The 20654-nt window shown below is 37.6% G+C and overlaps 1 protein-coding gene across 1 annotated transcript in view; it reads right to left on the reverse strand.

Annotated features, from left to right (window-relative positions):
• LOC120584088 (uncharacterized) overlaps positions 1-20654 on the reverse strand; it is a 67359-nt gene that overhangs the window by 32391 nt on the left and 14314 nt on the right. The window contains exon 4 of the mRNA XM_039839668.1: positions 19511-19532. Coding sequence (XP_039695602.1) covers positions 19511-19532 — 22 coding nt within the window. The remainder of the gene's footprint in view (positions 1-19510; positions 19533-20654) is intronic.

Consider the following 20654-nt stretch of genomic DNA (forward strand, 5'->3'; position numbering starts at 1 on the left):
ACCCTCCTCACCGCTTCCTGTTCTATTCTCCTTCATCAAACAATGTGCCAGTGGAGGGTCAGATAGTTAGGGGTGGGGGCCTTCTCACTGTCTCATTGCTGAAGGAGTCTCCAATCAAAAAGCTCCTGAAGTTTTCTCAGCCCTGGTGCTGAGGAGAGGGTGAAGGGGAAGGGCTGGGAGTGGAAAAGTACTGAGTACTCAGTCAGAGAGGAGAAAGAACCTTCCAGGTTCCAGGCACCTGAGGAAAGCCTCAGCCTACTTACGACCGCAGATGAGGAAGCGTCTAGTAGGGGCGCGTGGATTAGGACTGCGGATCTGTGTAAGAGCATGGCCTGCCAGAGGAGTCTGAGTTCTTGACTGCAACTCCCCTCAGAGACTACAGCGTACTGTCTGTGCACTAAGGCTGGTATGGGGAGGCAGCATTCCCCTGTGAGGCCTGCCAGGAAAGGACTTTGTAATTGCCTGTGGTCAGTTTTAAAATATCACATACAGTTTTTTAGCCAGGAGCTAGATGCCTCACCCTCCTGTTATGGCTCCATTTCTCTGCTCCTCTCCCTAGTAAAAACTCTTCCAAAAACTTATTTCTACTCCTGTGCAACTCCTCTCCTCCCATTCTGCCATGACCCCGTTCCTATTTGGCTTTTGTCCCAATCATTTCATTAAAACTGCTTTTGTTCGGGTACCAACATCTCCATATTTCATCTGTGTATCTATGGTCAATTGATTTTTGACACGGGTACCAAGATCATTCAATGAGGAAAAAATAGTCTTTTCAATAAAAGTGCAACTAATAGCTATATGCAAAATAATGAAGATCTCATCCTCGAATCCCAGAGTCACATAATTCACCATGTTTTTGACATCTCAAATTAGCTGTGTACTAGGCAATCCAACTCAGCATATATAAGACTGAACTTTTGATTTTCTACCTCCACCTGTTGCTCATATCAGACATTCCCTCAGGCTTCCCTTCTCAGTAAATGATAACTTCATTTTTTTTTTTTCAGTTGTTTAGGTAAAAAACTTAGAGTCATTTTGACTTTCCTTTGTCTCTCACATTCCCTTCTAAGAATTCTCTTAACCTCATCTTCAAAAATATAATAAAAATCAGACTTATTCTTACTAGACTTATTCTTACAACACTATAGTCTGGGGCAAGATACCATCATCTCCCACCTGGATCATTTCAGTAATCACTGACTGGTCTCTGTTTTGACTCTTGCCCCCACCCCTTGCTTCTGTCAGCTCTCCACACAGCAACCAGAGTGATCTTGTCAAAATATAATTCGACCCTGTCATATCTTTCTTTCGAAATCCCCCAACAGCCTCCCACCTTACCCCAAGGAAAATCCGTATCTTTATCATGGGTCACAAGGTACTCCAGGATCTGGCTTCTGACCACCCTCTTATCTCCTGCTACTCTCTCTTTCCCTCATTCTACCCAATCCCACTGGCCTCTCTGCACCTAGAAAAGTGTCTAGCAGACAGCGGTGCACTTTAAATAGTTATAGAATAAAAGATTGGTTGATTTGGGCAAAAGCCAGGTTGCAGTAGATTGACGAGTAAAGTCAGATAAGAAGTGGAAAAACGTTTTTACAGAGTTTGATTATGAAGAGGCAAGAGATCAGGCATTTGCAAATGAGGGAGAACAGGGCTGGAGAGAGGAGTGCTTTAAAAAGGTAGTCTTGGTGTGTTTAAATAATGCTAGGTAGTAGCCAGCAAAGGGGTAGGCTGAATATCCAAGATATTCTGAATAAGTGACCAATTACTGAGTGGTGGTTTGAAGCAAAGGTAAGGAGCATGAAGTGTGTGTTAGAAACTGGGCCATCTGGGTGACCCTTCTCTCTGAGCCAATTGTATCGCTATAGAATAGACAGCTATACTAGAGAGCAATAATTTCGAGCAAAAACTATGTTCTGAGGAAATAGACATTTAGTATGATTTCTTTTGTTTCACCATTCCTGGTTCTGCACATATTCTTCTTTACTGCTACAGTTTCAATTTTGGTCTTAGAAAGATAGTGACAATGAGTGAATTCATATTTTTTGAGCTATTAATGCCAGGACACTGTGCTAGTGTGTGTGTGTGTGTGTGTGTGTGTGTGTGGGCGTGTGTGTGTGTGTGTGTGGGGTACGGTTTTTAAAATCTGCACAACAGCCACCTACTGTACAACAGCAAGTGTTTATGTCTCCAATTTTAAAAGGAACAAAGACACAAGAGAACATGCTGGAAACTAGTAACAGAGAGGATAAAATAGGAGAAGTAGGTAATGGGAAAAAAATAAATTGGAAGGAGAGGGCATGAGGAGGAAACTCCACAGATATGAGGGAATCAAAAGTCCTACCTAGAAGGAGGCTCACTTAGTGCATGTTTTCTATTCTCTAGCCTCCCGACACTATGTTTGCTGCACATTGAAAATGAGGGATACAGTAGTATGTTGACGGTGTATACTGTTCTGGACTCCAGTGAAGAAGCTACTGCTGAGCTATTAGGACACAAAAATTGCATATTGCTGCTTAAGGAAAAATGACAGCGAAGAGATAAACTTCATCGTGCTCAAGCATAGTATGTCCAAGAAAATTCTAGCTTGTAATTACATGCTATAACGTGTTCCAAGGTTGTATTTCTTTAGTGTCAAGATGTACTGCACATTGACTGAACTTTACCTTGGTTTCACCATCCCATTGGGATCATTTAAAGTTCTCTAGCCTTAAGTCTTAATGAAGGCAGTGGAGGCCCAAACTGGCTTTCGAATCACGTACTTTTAGGAACTCTGCTGGTGACATACTTCTGAATAATTTCAGTCTACTATAACTGATATGAAATGACAAAAAACTATTTTTTACTTAAGTGAATCAAGCAGCAATAGCCACTAACATCTTTCAGTTTTAGAATTCAGTTCATAGACGATAAGATGGACATGGGTAGAGTATATGTTATTGTACACACTAGAAATATTAGTTAAGGACCGTTACTGTGACTTGAGAAAGTTGATGGTAGAAGAACAATAAAAGCTACGTGTGCAGGGGTTGGGACAGCCATGACAGTAGGTAATGGATGCAGTGAAGGCTCTAATGATCTCCAAAGCATAATGTTCTGTTCTCTAAAGGTTTTCTTTTAAAAATAGTTTTATTCAGGTATACTTTACATAAAATGAACTGTACATATTTAATGTTCTGTTCCCTAAAGGTTTTCTTTAAAAAATAGTTTTATTCAGGTATACTTTACATAAAATAAACTGTACATATTTAAAGTGTTTAATAAGTTTTCATGAATGAATACATCTGTAAAGCTATTATGTAATCATGAAAATGAACATATCTACCATCCCCACAGATTCCTCATGCTCTCCCTCCTGCTCACCTCCAATTTATGTTCTTGGAGTTGTTCATAGTATTTGCTTATTACCCTTGTAATGTCTGCAGTCTGCAGTGATAGCCCCATTTTCATTCCTGATATTGGTAATTTGTGTCTTTTCTCTTTTTTTGGTCAGTCTTTCTAGAGGATTATCAATTTTATTGATCTTTTCAAAGGATCAGCATTGATTTTTCCCTATTTTTGTTTTCAATATTGGTGATTCTTGCTCTGATCTTTCTTTCCTTCTACTAGTGTTAGGTTTATTTTGCTCTTCTTTTCCTAGTTTCTTGAAGTGGAAGCTTAGACACTGCTTTGAGCACTGAAAGCTATCAATTTCCCTCAAATTATTGCTTTAGGTACAACCCACACATTGTAATATGTTCTATTTTCATTTGTAATTTCTTTGAGACTTCCTCTTTGACTTATGAACAACTTAGAAGTGAGTTAGTTTCCAAGAATTTGGGATTTTCCTATTTTTCTCTTACTGAGTTCTAGTTTTTCATTATGTTTAGAAAATATATTGTTTCAATTCTTTCAAGTTTGTTAAAGTTTGTTTTAGGGCTCATATGGTCTATCTTGCATTTTTATTATTAATTAGCATGTAGTATATACAATTCTATTTGTCAGCACTTAAATAGCATAAAAACATGACTACAAAATACAGAAAAATCAGTCTCAGAGTGACTTAAGTTTTGGAGAGAAGTTTGAAAGCCTGTTTTGTGTTGTGGAAAAGAACTAGATTCATGCTACCTCTGTGGCACTAGTGAGATAAGCCTTTCTTAAAAATTTCCAATAAAAAGAGTATGTTTTATGTATGTTCTCTTCATAACCAGAAAATTCCAATATAAATTTACCCTAAATTTGTTCCCTTATAGTGTAAATTTATGTTCTGGTTTTCTATCCTTATTGGAAACTAAGATTAGACAGATTTATTTGCCCAAGTTGCAAATTATTAGTAAAGCAATGGTATATTTCACATAGTAGGAAGCCACAAATACCTATTACATTATTTTATATTAAAAATATACTTAATATTAAAAAAAAACCTTTCCTCAGGTATTGCTGGCAACAATAAGATCTTATTCTTATAGATAAAAGTAGTTTATATAATTCTCCCTGAGCACTTGACTCTTAGTGACATTTTGTTTTTCCTGCCTCAGTTAAATCCATTATTTGTGAAATTAGAAATAACTACCATTTTGCTAAGAATCACTAGGAGATTACTATAACAAATATCGAAATACATTATAAAACCACTATAATTAAAGTAATATGGTACCAAGGCATCTGGTTTTGGCGTCAGGGTAATGGTGGCCTTGTAAAATGATTTTGGGAGGCTTCTCTCTTAAATGTTTTGAAATAGTTTGAAGATAGGTGCTAATTCTTTGAATGTTGGTAAAATTTATCTGTGAAGCCATCTGATCCAGGACTTTTGTTTATTGAGAGATTTTTGATTACTGTTTTGATATCATTAGTAGTCTTCAATCTGATCAGATTTTTTGTTTCTTCTTGATTCAGTCTTGCAAGATTCTATGTTTCTGGGAATTTATCCATTTCTTTCAGATTGTCAATTTAATGGCATATAATTGTTCATAGTATTGTCTTATAATCCTTTGTATTCCTGTGGTGTCGGATATCACTTTTCCTCTTTCGTTTCCGATTTTATTTATTTGGGTCTGCCCTCTTTTTTCTTGATGAGTCCCTAAAGATTTATCAGTTTTGGTTATTTTTTCAAAGAGCCAGCTCTTGGTTTCATTGATCTTTCGTATTGTTTATTTAGACTCTATTTTATTTCCACTCTGATTTTCATTATTTCCTTCCTTCTATTCACTTTGCGCTTCGTTTGCTATTCTTTTCCTAGTTCCCCTAGGTGTAAGGTTGAATTGTTTATTTGAGATGTTTCTTGTTTCTTGAGGTAGGCCTGCATTGTTACGAATTTCTCTCTTAGAACTGCTTTCACTGTGTCCTATAGATTTGAAGTCATTGTGTTGTCATTTTTGTTTGTCTCAAGGTATTTTTTGATTTCTTCCTTGATCTTATTGTTAACACACTCATTGTTTAGTAGCATATTATTTATCTTCTTTGTGTTTGTGTTTTTCAGTATTTTTCTTATAATTGACTTCTAGTTTCATATCACTGTGATTGGAGATGATTGATACGATTTCAGTCTTCTTAAATTTACTGAAAATTGTTTTGTGTCCTAACATGCAGTCTATCTTGAAAAATATTCTATGTGCACTTGAGATAAATGTACATTTTGCTGCTTTGGGGTGAAATGCTCTAAAAATATCAATTTAATCATCTGGTTTAATCTGTCATTTAAGGCCACTGTTTCCTTGTTGATTTTCTGTCTGGAAGACCTATTCATTGATGTCAATGGGATGTTAAAATCTCCCTGTATTACTGTCAATCTCCCTCTTTATGTTGGTCAGTATTTCCTTTATGTATTCAGGTGCTCCTATGTTGGATGAATAAATGTTTACAAGGGTTATATCCTCTTGTTGGATTAATCCTTTTATCATTACGAAATGTCCTTTATCTCTTCTCATAGCCTTTGTTTAAAAGTCTATTTTTTCTGATACAAGTATTACTACCCAAGCTTTTTTTCCATTTCAATTTCCTTAAATATCTTTTTCCATTCCTTTACTTTTAGTTTGTGTGTGTTTTCAATATGAAGTGGGTCTCTTGTGGATAACATATGTATGGGTCTTATTTTCTTATCCATTCAGCTACCTTATATCTTTTGATTGGAGCATTTAATCCATTTACATTCAAAGTGATTATTGATAGAAATGTAGTTATTGTCATTTTATCATTCATATTTATGTCCTGTCCTCTCCCCGCTGCCCTCCCCCCTCCTTTTTCTTAAAGAGTACCATTAACATTTTTTATTATACTGACTTGGTGATGATGAATTCCTTTGGCTTTTTCTTGTCTGGGAAGCTCTTTATCTCTCTTTCAATTTTAAATGATAACCTTGCTGAGAGGAGTAGTTTTGGTTATAGATCTTTGCTTTTCATCACTTTGAATATTTCATGCGAATCTCTTCTGGCCTGAAAAGTTTCTGTTGAGAAATCAGCTGACAGAGTCTTAAGGAAGCTCCCTTTTAAGTAACTAATTGGCTTTCTCTTGCTGCTTTTAGGATTCTCTTTTTGTCTTTAACTTTTGGCATTTTATGATGTGTCTTGGTATAAGCCTCTTTGGGTTCATCTTGTTTGGGACTTTCTGAGCTTCCTGGACTTGTATGTCTATTCCTTTGCCAGATGAGGGAGGTTTTCAGTCATGATTTCTTCAAATAGGTTTTCAATTCATTGCTCTCTTTCTTCTCCTTCTGGTACTTCTATGATGTGAATGTTGCTACACTTGATGTTTTCCTGGAGGTCCTTTGACTATCCTCATTTTTTCGGATTATTTTTTCTTTTTGCTGTTCTGATTGGGTGTTTTCTGCTACTTTGTCTTTCAAATCACTTATTCAGTCCTCTGCTTCATCTAATCTGCTGTTGATTCCTTCTAACGTATTCTTCATTTCAGTTATTGTATTGTTCAAAATTGACTCATTCTTTTTTATAGTTTTTATGTCTTTTTTTATGCTTAACTCTCTCTCTATTGAAGTCCTCACTGAGATCATCTATTCTCCCCCTAGTTCACTGAGCATCGTTATAACCAAAGTTTTGAACTCTGTATCGGTAGGTTGTTTGCCTCCATTATGTTTAGTTCTTTTTCTGGAGTTTTCTCCAGTTCTTTCATTTGGAAAATGTTTTGTTTTCTCATCTTGGCTGCCCCTCTGTGTTTGTTTCTATGCATTTGGTAGATCTGCCACATGTCCCAGTCTTGGCCAGGTGGCCTTATGTAGTAGGTGCCCTGTGGGGCTCAGTGACACAGTCTCCCTGATCACCTGTATCAGGTGCTCCAGGAGTATTCCTTTTGTGTGTTTGTGTGTGCTCTCCCATTGTAGTTGAGCCTTGGTTGCTATTGGTATGTCAGTAGGTGGGATTGACTCTCAGGCTGACTGGCTGCTAGGACTGGCCACAACCACCGCATACTAGCTGCTATGTGGGTGCTGACCTCATAGAGCGAGATCTGCCCAAGTGGGCTCTGGTGCCTGCCAAGACCACACTTTGGGTGTGCCTCTTGTGGGGCTAATCGAGTGGTGCTCTGTTGTGGTCTGAAGCTTGCCTTCGATTGTATTGGTTCTGGGGCCTCTTAGGAGGAGTTCCTGTGCAGGCCAATGTCAGCTGCTGCCTGTGACCAGCTTGGGGTTACCTGGTAGGAGCTACAAAGTGATCCGAGATAGGTCACTGGGTGTGCTGAATCTGGAGGCATGTGGGAGAGGCCACGCTGTGAGAACCGTGGTTGGCTGCCACCAGTACCAGGCCTGGGGCAGCTCAGCAAAAGGCCCAGGGCACCCCAAAGCCTGCCGCCACCTGCCGGCTGCCTGTAAGGCTCAGCTGCTGGAAGAGCCTCAGGCAGTACCTGAGTTGGGTAACATAAAGTTTTAGGGAATCAGCAGGGTGGGCAAGTCGTGTTCACCAGGTTAATGTAGATTCAAGTTTGGAGCCAGTGCTGAACCTGGGCCACTCAGCAAAATGTTCAGAGCACACTGAGGCCAGCCACTGCCCATCTGGGTCCCAAAGACCCTGGAGAGTTGCCCAAGAAAGACTGCAGCACTGGTCAACTTCAGCTACCTGCCAGCCACAAAAAAGCCTCTGGTGATGTGCAAGTTCGGTGGAGCACAGTCCCCACTGGCAAGTCACCAGGGTGGAGTGAGCAGAGCTCACCGGACTAATGAAAATTCAGATTTAGCCGTGTTGTGGGGAGGGCTCAATACAGGAAAGATGGGGGCCTGCTACCAGCTGTATGGGAAGAGGGCTCAACACAGGGATAATGCCAGTTGTCCCTCCAACCCTTGCCCTGCAGCCACACAACTCAGTCTCTGTCTGTCTCTGGTGCTTTCTGAGGTGCTGTCTGTCCATCAGAGCCCAGGGTGAGTGCCTGGGAGAGAATGAGTCCATGTGTGGGCTTAAGAGGATACCTGGCTTACCAGCAGCCTTCCATCTCACCTGGATGGATGAATTCCCCGCTAATTTTCTCTGCCAGATGTTGTGGGGACTCCTCTTCCCAGCTTTGGGATGAGGAGCTAGGTGTGGGGCTGGGACCCCTAGTTCCTCTGGGGGGCTCTCTACAGCTGAGATAGACCTCCTAATTCTCATTTGCCACATGTGGGTGTGGGGCCAGCTGGTTTTGCAACTCTGCCCCTCCTATCAGTCTTGATGTGGCTTCTTTACATTCTTAATTAGTCTAAGGACAGTCTTCAACTGTTATTCTAGGTTGACTGTCCTATAATTGTTGTAATTTTAATGTGGTCATGGGAGGAGGCAAGCACAGTGTTTACCTACTCCTCCATCTTGACCTGACTTCTATGTTCATAATATTAAAGGAGAATAAACCAAAGTCAGAAACCTGAGAGAAAAAAGATGAACTCATATACATATGTGTGATGTGTGTGTGTGTGTGTGTGTGTGTGTGTGTGTGTGTTTGTATGAATGAATAATGGGCATGTGTATAAAAATGTCTGAAAACATCTATACCAAGCTCTTAACAGTGGTTATTTTTAAGAGGTAAGGTTAGAGAGGACTTTTACTTTCTTCTTTATTCATGTTTGCTTATGGTCTTTTTAAATGATCAGTATGTATAACAAATATAATTAGGAAAAATTTTCATTTTGAAAAAATAGGTCATAATAAATGGCTATTGCCCATGTATACTTTACAAATAATAATAGCTAATCTTTATTGAATGTTTATTATGTGCCTGCCCATTCTATGTGCTTTACACATATTAACTTATTTAACACCCACAACAACCACATGAAATATGTCCTATTATTATCCTCATTTAAGTAGGAGGAAAGATGTTTTTGAGAGGTCATATAGCTAGTAGGTGGCAGGATCAAGATTCAAACTCAATCAGGCAGCAGAGCTAAGATCTTGATTATGACACTACATTAGCATTTAGAATAATTTTTGCCTGAACATACCATAATATTCCTTGTTTAACAGATTGATGGCCACTACACTTAAGCATGATGGAAGACGCAAGTATGAGTATGGACTGAGATGTGTATCTGTTTTCATTAACACTAGAAAGGAATGTCTGAAAGAAGGTATAAAGACTTTCTTGGAAATATCCTGTAGTAGAATCATTTATATCCACCAAGGAGAATGAAGGTAAAATGAAGTACCTTCTCTTCCACATAGTCCCTGGCAAACTGTCATTTTGCAGATATTCTTGGCTGTACAGAGTTCTTATGCATTGACTATCTCTTCTCATTACTTCAACTTCTGAGATATGTGAGCCTGACAGATAAACAGTCTTCTCTTCTTTTGTTCAGAAGCAAGTTTTCATTGCTATCTTTCTATCAAAGCAGGTTAATACTTTGACACATTAATATTTTAAAATCAAGAACAAAACTATCAGCCTAAGGAAAACAATTTGTAGGCATCCAAAGGTATCTCAGGATGAACAACTTACAGTTGACAAATTCAATCTAGATCATGGCCATTGACAACTATTAATTTCTTAATTAGCAGTAAGAGCAGTGATCATGTACATGGAAAGATAATCAAGGCTGAGTAGCATATTGCATTTTGAGAAGTGCAAGGAGAAATGGTTCTTGTATGTACTATAAACTTATTCATATAACCAAAAGATTAATTTATTAGGAATTATAAAGACAAGGGTGAATGAGAAAAGGGAAACCATGAGTTTATGTTCTATATTCTCCACCCCCATGTAACAGATACATATTGGATTTACATATATGTTATATTTCTTCCTAGGGATTTTGAATCTGACCGATCAAAGTTTAGTGATATAGGTTTAAATACCTTCATCTAAATTCCCAAGGTGATGGTTTGCAGTATTCCACTGCCAAAGTGCACACACCTTTTGCCCTTTTTGGCTGCCCTACAAATCTACGAGCAGGCCTACAAGAAGGAGTAGAGAAAACTCAGCATGCAGTCATCCTCCTATTGACACTTGGGGCCACGTAATTTTTTCTGTTGTTGGGGGGCTGTCCTGTGCATTGTAGGACATTTAGCAAAAATCCTCTACACACTGGACAGCAGTAGCATCCTCTAGGTGCAATGAGCAAAAATGTCTCCAGACATTACCAAATGTCTCTAAATATTACCATATTGACCCGTTTGAAAAATCACTGGGCTGTTAGAGGGAGTAGTGAGGACAGAGGTTGGGAAGATCAGATGCTCAGATCAGAGGAAGAGGATCCACAAAACGGGAGTGGGTGGAAGAGACATTAATGAAGTGTAATTCTATCTAAAGGTAGTGACTCTTATTAGTGTTGTTATTCCAATTACATGTAGTATTGGAGCCTCGTACAGAAGTGTGTGTGGTACTGAACTAAAAATCTAGCATTCCCTTTTGTCTCCTCTGGAAAAAAAGGAAACCTGACACTGCTTAGAGAAAACCATAGCCAGAGTTATCAGAAAAAGGTTATGGCCAGTTTTCGTTTGCCTGAATGTTTTACCTGTTATGTAATTGGAAATACCAAAATTAAACATGCATCTTTTAATGCAAGTTGTCATTTTATATTTACAAAGCTTTCAGTTTATTGTTCAAGTGGAAATTTTCCTACAGCCTATGTTGTAATTTCGTCTTGCTAAGGAGTATGTTGTAAAAATCCATGTTGTTACCTTTTGAGATGTGGAGCAACATTCCTTAAAGTCCTGAGGATGGCATATCAAATCAGTTTCAATAGAGGCTTTCCGGGAGCAGAAACATGAAATATATAACAGATGCAAACAACTTGGTTTTGAAAAATCTGCACATTTGTTGTTTATTCCAGTGATATCAGCTAATAGTGAATTTGATGTAACCAACTAATGTTGCCATAGCATCTGGTGGCATATAAATGTAACAGCTATTTATCTAGTTGAATAAGGTGTAGTTTGGGCTGCCTATGGTTTGTTGCCATGCTTCATCTTCTTATTCTTCCTTATTTTCTATCCCTGTGAGAAATAAAGAACAGTCATAATATATTCCTATCTTTGAGTACTGATAATTGGGATATATGGATACTTCCAGGCATATGCCTATTTGGAAAAGATGTTAGCTTGGTGCCCTTCACACTGATGACAGCAGGATTCCCTGGCTGGGATCTGGCTCTTGATACCACAATCATTAGAGTTGTAATGACCCTTGGGACAATGGTGCCAGTTTGGCCCCTTTTAAAAGTCCACAGATATGCTTGTGATCATTTAGACTGCGTCTTACTTGTCATAAAACTGGTTGATATGAGGTGTATGAAATCAACGCATTTTTCAGTTTGTTTCCAGTGTTGTAAAAAGTGTAATTTTGTGTTTTAAATTCAGACTCTATATCAATCTTGAATTTGCCATCAGGCACAGTGTAAAAGTCCACACCTAGCATCTTACTTCCTTGTGCAATATTTCAATGTCACAGGGTCAAGGAGAGGTCTCCCTGGTGTACCATTAATACTGCTGGCCTCTGTTCTGGGTTTACATCATCTTCTTCTCTAGCTTTTAGAACCACTCCTGCTTCTCAAAGTAGAACTCTTCCCCTGCTTGGGGGAACCAAGAAACTGCAAATGAAAACCAACACGGAAGGCTGTCAGTCATTTAGAACAGGACACCATTATAGTGGAGAACTATTTGGGAAGATCTGGCTTCTGGTGTCTCCTTTTCTGTTCTCCATTCTCACTCTTCCCACATACGTGGGTCTCCTTTCTCTCTTCTTTCTTTTTCTATCCTTTCTTCCTTCATTTCTGTCTTAGTCTCTTCAGTCTGCTATAACAAAATACCACAGACTAGATGGCTTATAGACAACAGAAGTATATTTTCTCACAGTTCCAGAGGCTAGAAGGAATCAGCATGGTAGGGTCCTCTTCAGGTCAGCCTTATTGTATCCCCACATGGTAAAAAGGGCTAGGGAGCTCTCTTGGGTTTCTTTTACAGTAGCACTAATCTCATTTATGAAGTCTCTGCCCTCAAGACCTAATCAGCTCCCAAAGCCCCACTTCCTAATACTTTAGGCATTAGGATTTAACTTATGAATGTTGGAGGAATGCAAACATTCAGACCGCAGCAATTTCCTATAGGACATAACAACTGTCGGGTAGCAAAGCATCTGAAAGAAATAATCTTGGCTTTTGTATATAATTCTGATTGTTTTTAGGATGCTCTTATAAGGGACATTTTAATCTTCAGGGGAGAGGAAGGTGGCAGTAGTGCTCTCAGTTAAAGCGGCATGTCTGGGATGTATGCCCTATGCTTATATGAGAACTAGCTACAAAAGAAGAGGGTTTACACTGGTTCATGAATTGAAACTACTGAGCCATCTCATTCCTACCTGACTGGATGGAATCCCATACCCTGAGAAGCAGCAGCCTGAAATGACTGGGCCAGGCTGCAGTCTCACTAACCTTGTGCCCTTGGGTAAATATACTGCATCCTAAGCTTTGTTCCTTGATTCATAACACAACGATGACAACAGCAAGCTGTCATTGGGATGCTGTGAGGGCTAAATGAGTTTATAAATGTAAAGTGCTAACCCATAGTCCAAAATAAATGTCAGCTGTAATAATATGACTCCTTGCCCTCAAGGAACTTAGAAACTAGTTAGGGAGATGAGACAATATATATGAGTTACAAAAGAGAGCCTGATTTTAAGTGTTAGAGTACATGTATCACGGGAGTTAAAAAAAATTTCAGTGTCTTTGTGGTCAGGTAATATTAATAGTGGCAAAAAATTATGTGAGAGCTGAAAGGCTGTTAAGTCAACATACATGCAGCATTACTATTGTGGGAATCCAAAAAATAATTTCCCTCCCACCTTCTAAGTTCATCTAGTTGAGCTAATAATCAAATTGACATGAGACAGATTAACAGGAGAAAATGTCCAAAATTTATTATGATGTACATGTGGGGGTGCCATAAGAATATGAGACCTGAATGCACTGCTTAGGGGCCCAAATGAGGGAAAGTGGCTGCAAAGGGAAAGTGATTGGTTTAGATCATCATGGGAAATCAGGAAAACAGAAGAAATGATGTCACCCTATATTAGATGAAGCAGCCAGAAGAGGGAGGAACAAATTACATAGAGGAACATAGGTAAAAATTATACCAGACTGCTCACCACATATGCAGGAAAGAAAAAAAATGACTCTACAAAATGCTAGAAAAAGTCAACCTAAAATTCTATATCCAGTGAAAATATTCTTTAAAATAAAAGCAACCTTCCAGATGAACAAAAGTGGAATTTGTTACCTGCAGACTTATACTATAAGAAATGTTAAAGGAAGTTCCTCAGGCAAAGGAAAATGCTAACAGATGTGAAACAATGAATGAAGATCACCAGAAATGGTCAATATGTAGTTAAATATAATTTTTGTATCCATTTATTAATTTTGTTAAATAGTGATTGTGCAAAGCAAAAAAAAGCAAAAGCAAAAACAAAACCAAAGCACAATGTGTTACAGTGTTCATAACATATGTAAAAGTAAAATGTATGGCAAGTGCTCAAAGGACAAGAGAGAATATGTGCAAGCATTATGTTGTAAGAGTCTTATATAAGAGATGGTATGTTACTTGAATACAGATTGGATAAAAGGCCATACTGTAATTCTTTGAGCAATCATTAATAATTAATACGAAGAGAAGTAATTCATAAACCAATAGTTGAAATAAAATTCTAAAAAATAAGCCCCAAAAGAAAGGTAAAGAAACAGAAAAAAGATTTAGAATAAATAGAAAACAAAGAGCAAAATGACAGATTTAAACCCAATCTACCTGAAGGTAATAGATAATTTCTTAGGACACAAAAAACAAAAGCTATAAAAGAAGATACTAGTAAATTAGACTTTTACAAAGTTACAACTTATGACTGTCAAAGACACTGCAAAAAAAAAAAAAAAAAAAAAAAAAAAAAAAAAAGAAAAAAAAAGAAAAAGAAAAGAAAAAGACAAGCCAGCAACTGGGAGAAAATTCACAAAACACATATCTGACAAAGGAGTAGTACCTAGATATACAAAGAACTATCACAACTCAATAAGACAAACGGCCCAATTAAATTGAACAAAAAACTTGAATAGACACTTTACAATATAAGATATGTTAATAGCCAATATATGTACAAAAATATATCAACATCATTAGTCATCAGGGAAATGCAAAGTAAAACCATAGTGAGATACTACTATACACTCACTAAAATGGTGAAAAAAAGAATGACACTACTAAGTACTGGTAAGAATGTAGAGCAACTACTACTCTCATACCTTGCTGGTGAAAATGTAAAATGGTATCAGTATTTTGGAAAACAGTTTGTTTTTTTCTTATAAAGTTAAACTTACACTTACCATACCGCCCAGCAGTCTTACCCCTAGAAATTTACCCAAAAGAAAACATATAGTCACACAAAGACTTGTACATGAATATTCATGATGACTTTATTTATAATAGATAAAAACTAGAAACAATCTAAATGTCCATCAATATTTGTGGTATGTAAACAAATTGTGGTATATCCATACATTGGAAAACTATTCAGTGATAAACACAAGTGAACTATGATATATATAACATGGATGAATCTCAAAACATTATGCGGAGCAAAAGAAGCCTTACCAAAAGGGTATTATATATGCTGTATCACATTTTTATGAAACTTTAGAAATGACATATCTGATTCACAAGTGACAGAAGACAGGTCAGGGGTTGCCTGGGGTTGGAGAATATTGATCTGAATGGGCACAAGGGAATTTTGGGGATAATGAAAATGTTCATCTTGATTGTGGTGGTGGTTAGATCAATACATTAAATTCTTAAACTCATCAAAATATTTTGATAATTAAAATGGGAGTGTTTTGTTTTATGTGAACTATACCTCAGGGGTCCCCAAACCCCAGGATGTAAACCAGAGGTGAGCAGCTGTTGAGGGAGCCGGTCCTCAGCTCCACCTCAGATTATCAGGCACTAGATTCTTATAGAAGTACTGGTCCCTGGTGCCAAAAAGTTTGAGGACTGCTGCTATACTTCACTAAAATTGATTTTTAAAAAATAAAAGGAAAATAAGAAGCATTACCAATATGATCAGGTTTAAGTTTTTTAGTTCAAATCAAAACAAATTCTAGTTTACCTCTAAGATTGCTGTGGTCATCCTGATGGAATTGAGATAGCCAAAAATGTCAACTTCATATTTCCAAATAAAACTTTTATACATAATTTATATTATTTATGCAGCTAGCTAATTTTTTACATTTTTATAGTATGTTGACATTTAGAATTTTAAATCTCTCCTAGTAGTTCTGTGAGTGGGACTGTGGTGATAGTGGATGTTCTCATCATAGCCTTCAGAACACTATTAATTCAGTGAATTGTAATGGTAACAAAATATTCTTTATGAAGACCATTGCTAAATATAGTTCAATGTTTCTTTTGTTCCTCAGACCTACCTCACAACCTCATTTTTTTAAGTCATAAAAATAGCACTCTATCATTAAAAGAAAAATTCTTTACTGGTCTTTTGAATTTTGAGGCAAAATAAATATGAGTTTCCCATTAAGTCTACCTAGACAACTGGAGCCTAAAGTGATGGTTCCTTCTCTCAACTCTTAGACCAATTACTGGGTGTACTGCTTATTTGGCAATTTAACTCTTCCACATTTACAAACCGTCTTTCCAACTGGTTCTTCAGATCCTTGAGCCTACAGTAGATACCCAATATTTGTTGATTTCATTTTGCTGAACTGATTATTTGAGTTAGGGGATCGATTCAACTACTTTGTTGTACAGGGCTTTCATTACAAATCAAAATAAACTCAATGTTTAGTAATTCCGTAGAAATGTAAGTACTCACATTAGTGTTGATCGATCATGCCGTTTAATTCACAGAACTCTGCTGCTGTAATTTCCACAAGAGTGGATGGAGGAGAAAGCATTAGCAGAGGAGCCAGAGATCTGGATTCTGGAGTTGGCAGTAACAGGGCTGGATCTGGTTTTACAAAGCAGGTACTGTGAGTCTCTAATCACCTCATTTGGGACAAGGATCTGAGCTCCGCAAGCTGGGGTCCTCTAAGTAGAGGATGCTTAAAGGAATTGAGCCTGGTTTGCTGGGTTTGAGGTTTATTTTTTCACTCTCCCTTTGTACACAAAATATATTTAATTTTTGTTATCTTCAAGTTTAGACCTTTGGAAAATATTTTTCAGTGGGGAAGACAATGGTCTGCACTTTGGAGATTTACCTTTTAAGATGTTTTAATAACTAAAAGGCACTGGTAGATTTAACATAATGCTCAGTTACTCAGGGTACAGCCCTGGGGAGAAGGGAGCAGGGAGGGGCAGTAAGGTGGCATAACTGGCAAAAAATCAGAAACTAAGTGACTGGACAGAAGGTCTCTCAGCTTAAGTAGCAGCATAGCTAATATAATTTTACAGTAACTTAAATAAAATGGAGAATAACATGTTCAGTGCCCATAGGCAAGAAATTGTACCAGTTGATGCCATTTAGTCTCAGATCTAGAATTCTGAACAGAATGCCAAATTTCCAGGTTGCACTTTCCTGGATTAGAACCACTGCTTCCATTTGTATCGTGGCCTTACAGCCATGGATTCTTTTCTATCATGAGCATGGATTCTACTTTACAATCCTTGCTTATTTTAGCAAATCACTATCGTTTAGACAAAGACTAAGGGAGAGAGAAAAGCAGTCTGTTTTTGAATATCCCTAAAGACATCTCTTTGCATGTAGATTCATAGGGATATGTACAGTTTTTTATAAATAGGAACATGTTTTTTCTTTCAACTATTTTTTTGTGGCTTTAAATAATAAGTATGGATGCTATGTAGCAGAATTTAACTACTCATCATTTCATGGACATTTATTTAGTTTGCATTTAATTTTTCACTATTATAAATTAAATGGCACTGTGTAGCATATTTTGTCCAAATAACTTAACATTTATGAATATTAATGCATTTCAAATACTTTTTATTTAGTTATATAGATTTGTAAGCAGAGAAATATGTTAGCAAGAGTGGAAATGCTTGTATGTCCTGAGAAGTCTTTTCATTTTCCACTCCATTCACATCTTTAGAGTATGGAAGACAGGTGACCTAAACCCCGTTCCTCTTTTCTGTTTAGCACTTTAAACACAGAAGAGTTCCAAGGCAAAGTTCTGAAATATAAGTCTTGGGAGCAGGTACAATGAGTCTTCCCTACACTGATTTTACTGGTTTTCACCCAATTCTCTGTGCACTTGGTGCCCCGCGTTTTCCTGAGTGTTTCCATGGTGGCCCCTGCTAGACTCTCCTCCAAGAGCAAGTGTTATTCTCTCATAGCTCCTTTTTCAAAAGCCCCTCAGTTTTATGAGTAAAGATGCTGCCCTGTGTTCTACTATTCCTTTAGTGCCTTGAGAAGTGATACCTCTGGCTAATCAGGTATACTTAACTGGTACTATGCTATTAGAGAACAGGTAACATTTTAATGTGTGAATATTCTAACTATCATTTATCAGAGACGAAATGAGATTTTAAGGACTTATTCCCAATGGGTGGCCAACTGAGAATTTCAGGAACCTTGTTAGGCAGTGAGGGTGTTTACACCAAGCAAAGGGGTCTCTCTCTATATCCTCAGGCCACAGGAGTGACGGAGGTGCCTGCTTTGATCAGCCTCTCTCCGGGCCAGTTACCATAGCAAGAAGAGCTATTTAGGTGTCATGAAAGTGTGCTCATTTTCTAACAGAAAACCCCAATCCCTGTGGCTGATAATAAAAGGTGAAAAAGGGAGCTGGCATTAATGCAGAAGATCGAGATCTTTAATTATTTCTTTATATTGCTTATTTTTTTCCTTGGCATTTATCCTACAGTAACTGTTCAACATTCATTAAAACTGATATATAAACATATAAATTATAATTTATATGTTTATATATAAATTATATATTGTGCTAAGGTAAAGTCCCAGAAAAAGGAGAAGGATAATGACTAAGCAACGGGGAGAAGTTTCTACAAGGTTTGTAATGGTCATCTGATCGCTTCTAAGGCTCTTAAGTGTCTTCAAGGTGATACTATCATGAAGACACATTGCTGGTATTATCAAATATAAGTTCTCCTGCTGGACAACATGGAATATAGAAAGGGTAACAGGATACACTGACACGATTTAGAACATGAGAAAATACCATGCTGAAGAGTTGTCAAGGCTGAACTTAGTACAGCTCTCTAACACTGTATGCCCCCTTCCCACTGTTAAATGTGTAAAATGTTATTCTGGTCCACTATAGAGAAACAGAGTGAGGCAATGACTGCTCAGGAGATTATCTAGAGAGTGCCTTCATGCCTGTCACTGTTATTAGTAGTGGAATGTCTCTTAGGCATTACTATTCTCAGTATTGGGGTTACAAAGAAGACAAGTTCTGTTTCCCACTTCAGAGTTTACTTTGAGAAATGTGGGTAAAAATACTACATATTGATAAATGTTGTGATGTAGGTATGTATAAGATGCTGTGAGAACAATAGAAACCTATCCAATTACAGATCACAGAACAGCTGGAAGTTCCTTTCTGAGCTTGGAGTATCAATAAGGAAACAATTATTTTTGTAAAATGGTATAAGCTTTCTAAAATACTACATGACAACACTTATTAAGAGATTTTTTTTGGCTGGCCAGGGAGTGAGCTGTCCCTTCCCTTAGGCCTCTACTCTGTCCTCCCATCACCATGTAGCCCATTCTCTCCTCTGATGTCCCCTCTCCATCTGCCTTCTACTCTAAGCTTCCACCTCCTCTCCCCTATGCCTTCCAACTTCTGTGGGCTCCAACCCCTTCTCCTTTCTCCTCCAGGTTTCCTCACACCCCTGCCGCCAATTCTTTCTCCTTCTTTTCTCCCTCTCTCCCATTTCATAAATTCCCATTTTCCCCCGTGGTCCTCACCCACCTATTCCACCCACTTCCAGCTCATTCTCCCCTCTCGCACCCTCTTCCTGGAAAAAGTAAAAAACAAAAAAGAAGAGAATTTTAAATATTTCTATCTGGTCAAAATGACTCAGAAATTACAATTTTAATGATTCCTTTTATGGCAATAAGATGCAGAAAAAGATCAGTATATAAAAATGCTCACCTCATAACTGCTTTTTATTATACTGAAAAGAAACAAACAAAATGTTTAATAATTGGGGAATGTTAAAGTATAGTACATCTATGATATATTTTGCAGTCAACAGTTTTTTAAAAATGTTAATTGGTATGGGAAAGTACTTTAGCATCCTTAGGAAAAAAATAGAGGCTATTAAATTTTATATGCTATGATCTCATTATTGTAAAAGAAAAAATATGGAAAATGATCAACTCATCAAAGGAAATGCCCCCATAAAAAGAGAATATTAACAAAATATTCAGAGCTAATATGAAGGAAATGTCATTATCTTTGACTCTAAATGAAGACAGTTTTATTTTCTGTGACATGCGCATTATCTCAACAATGTTCTCAAGGCTCTTTGCCTTCTAAACTTTTAATGAATTTACTCTCGTTTAGATCAAGAAAAAAAATTGGTTATAGGCCTGCTTATCTGCAATTGGGTACATTTCAGGGCTCACATATGTATTTCTAGAGTGACTTGGAAAAACTGGAACCAGAATGAGTTTGAAAAGCCCTCTGTAGGAAGTTAATCGTATGTGTTTTGAAATAAACAATTTTCTTTTGAAAACAGGTATTACTATTTCCTCTTAAACAGTTTCTAATGGGAAACTAAACTAGATAATGAATTCTTGATAGAATGTAATTGCTGTTATTTTCTTTCAGATGCTATGAAAAATTATATGGTGCATAATCTGATTGAATGAATGAATGACAATATTTGAAGCCAGTAAATGGCAGATTTAGAGAGTATTTCTCAACCCTGGCACCATTGCTATTTCGTGCTGTATGATTCTTGTTGTGGAGCCTGTCCTGTGCACTGCAGGATGTTTAGCAGCACCTCTACAGTAGCATCCCCTCTCCAGTGGTGAAAATAAAAAATGTCTCCAGACATAGGCAAATTGCCCTAGGGTTCAGAACCACTGATTTGTACAAATTGGCAAGTATTTTCAGTTGAATGAATATGGTTTATTAGTATGTTATGTGCTGCATACATGCGCATGCATCGACAAGCATAGGCATACATATGGCATAGACATTTTTCTTCTGGAGGGTTTAGGTGCTTTCAGGTTAAAAAAAGAAGACATAAAGCTGGCAACCTAAACTGAAATTCTGATTTCTGCCTCTG

Source organism: Pteropus medius, unplaced genomic scaffold, assembly GCF_902729225.1.
Source record: "Pteropus medius unplaced genomic scaffold, Ma_sr-lr_union100, whole genome shotgun sequence".
NCBI lineage: Eukaryota > Metazoa > Chordata > Mammalia > Chiroptera > Pteropodidae > Pteropus > Pteropus medius.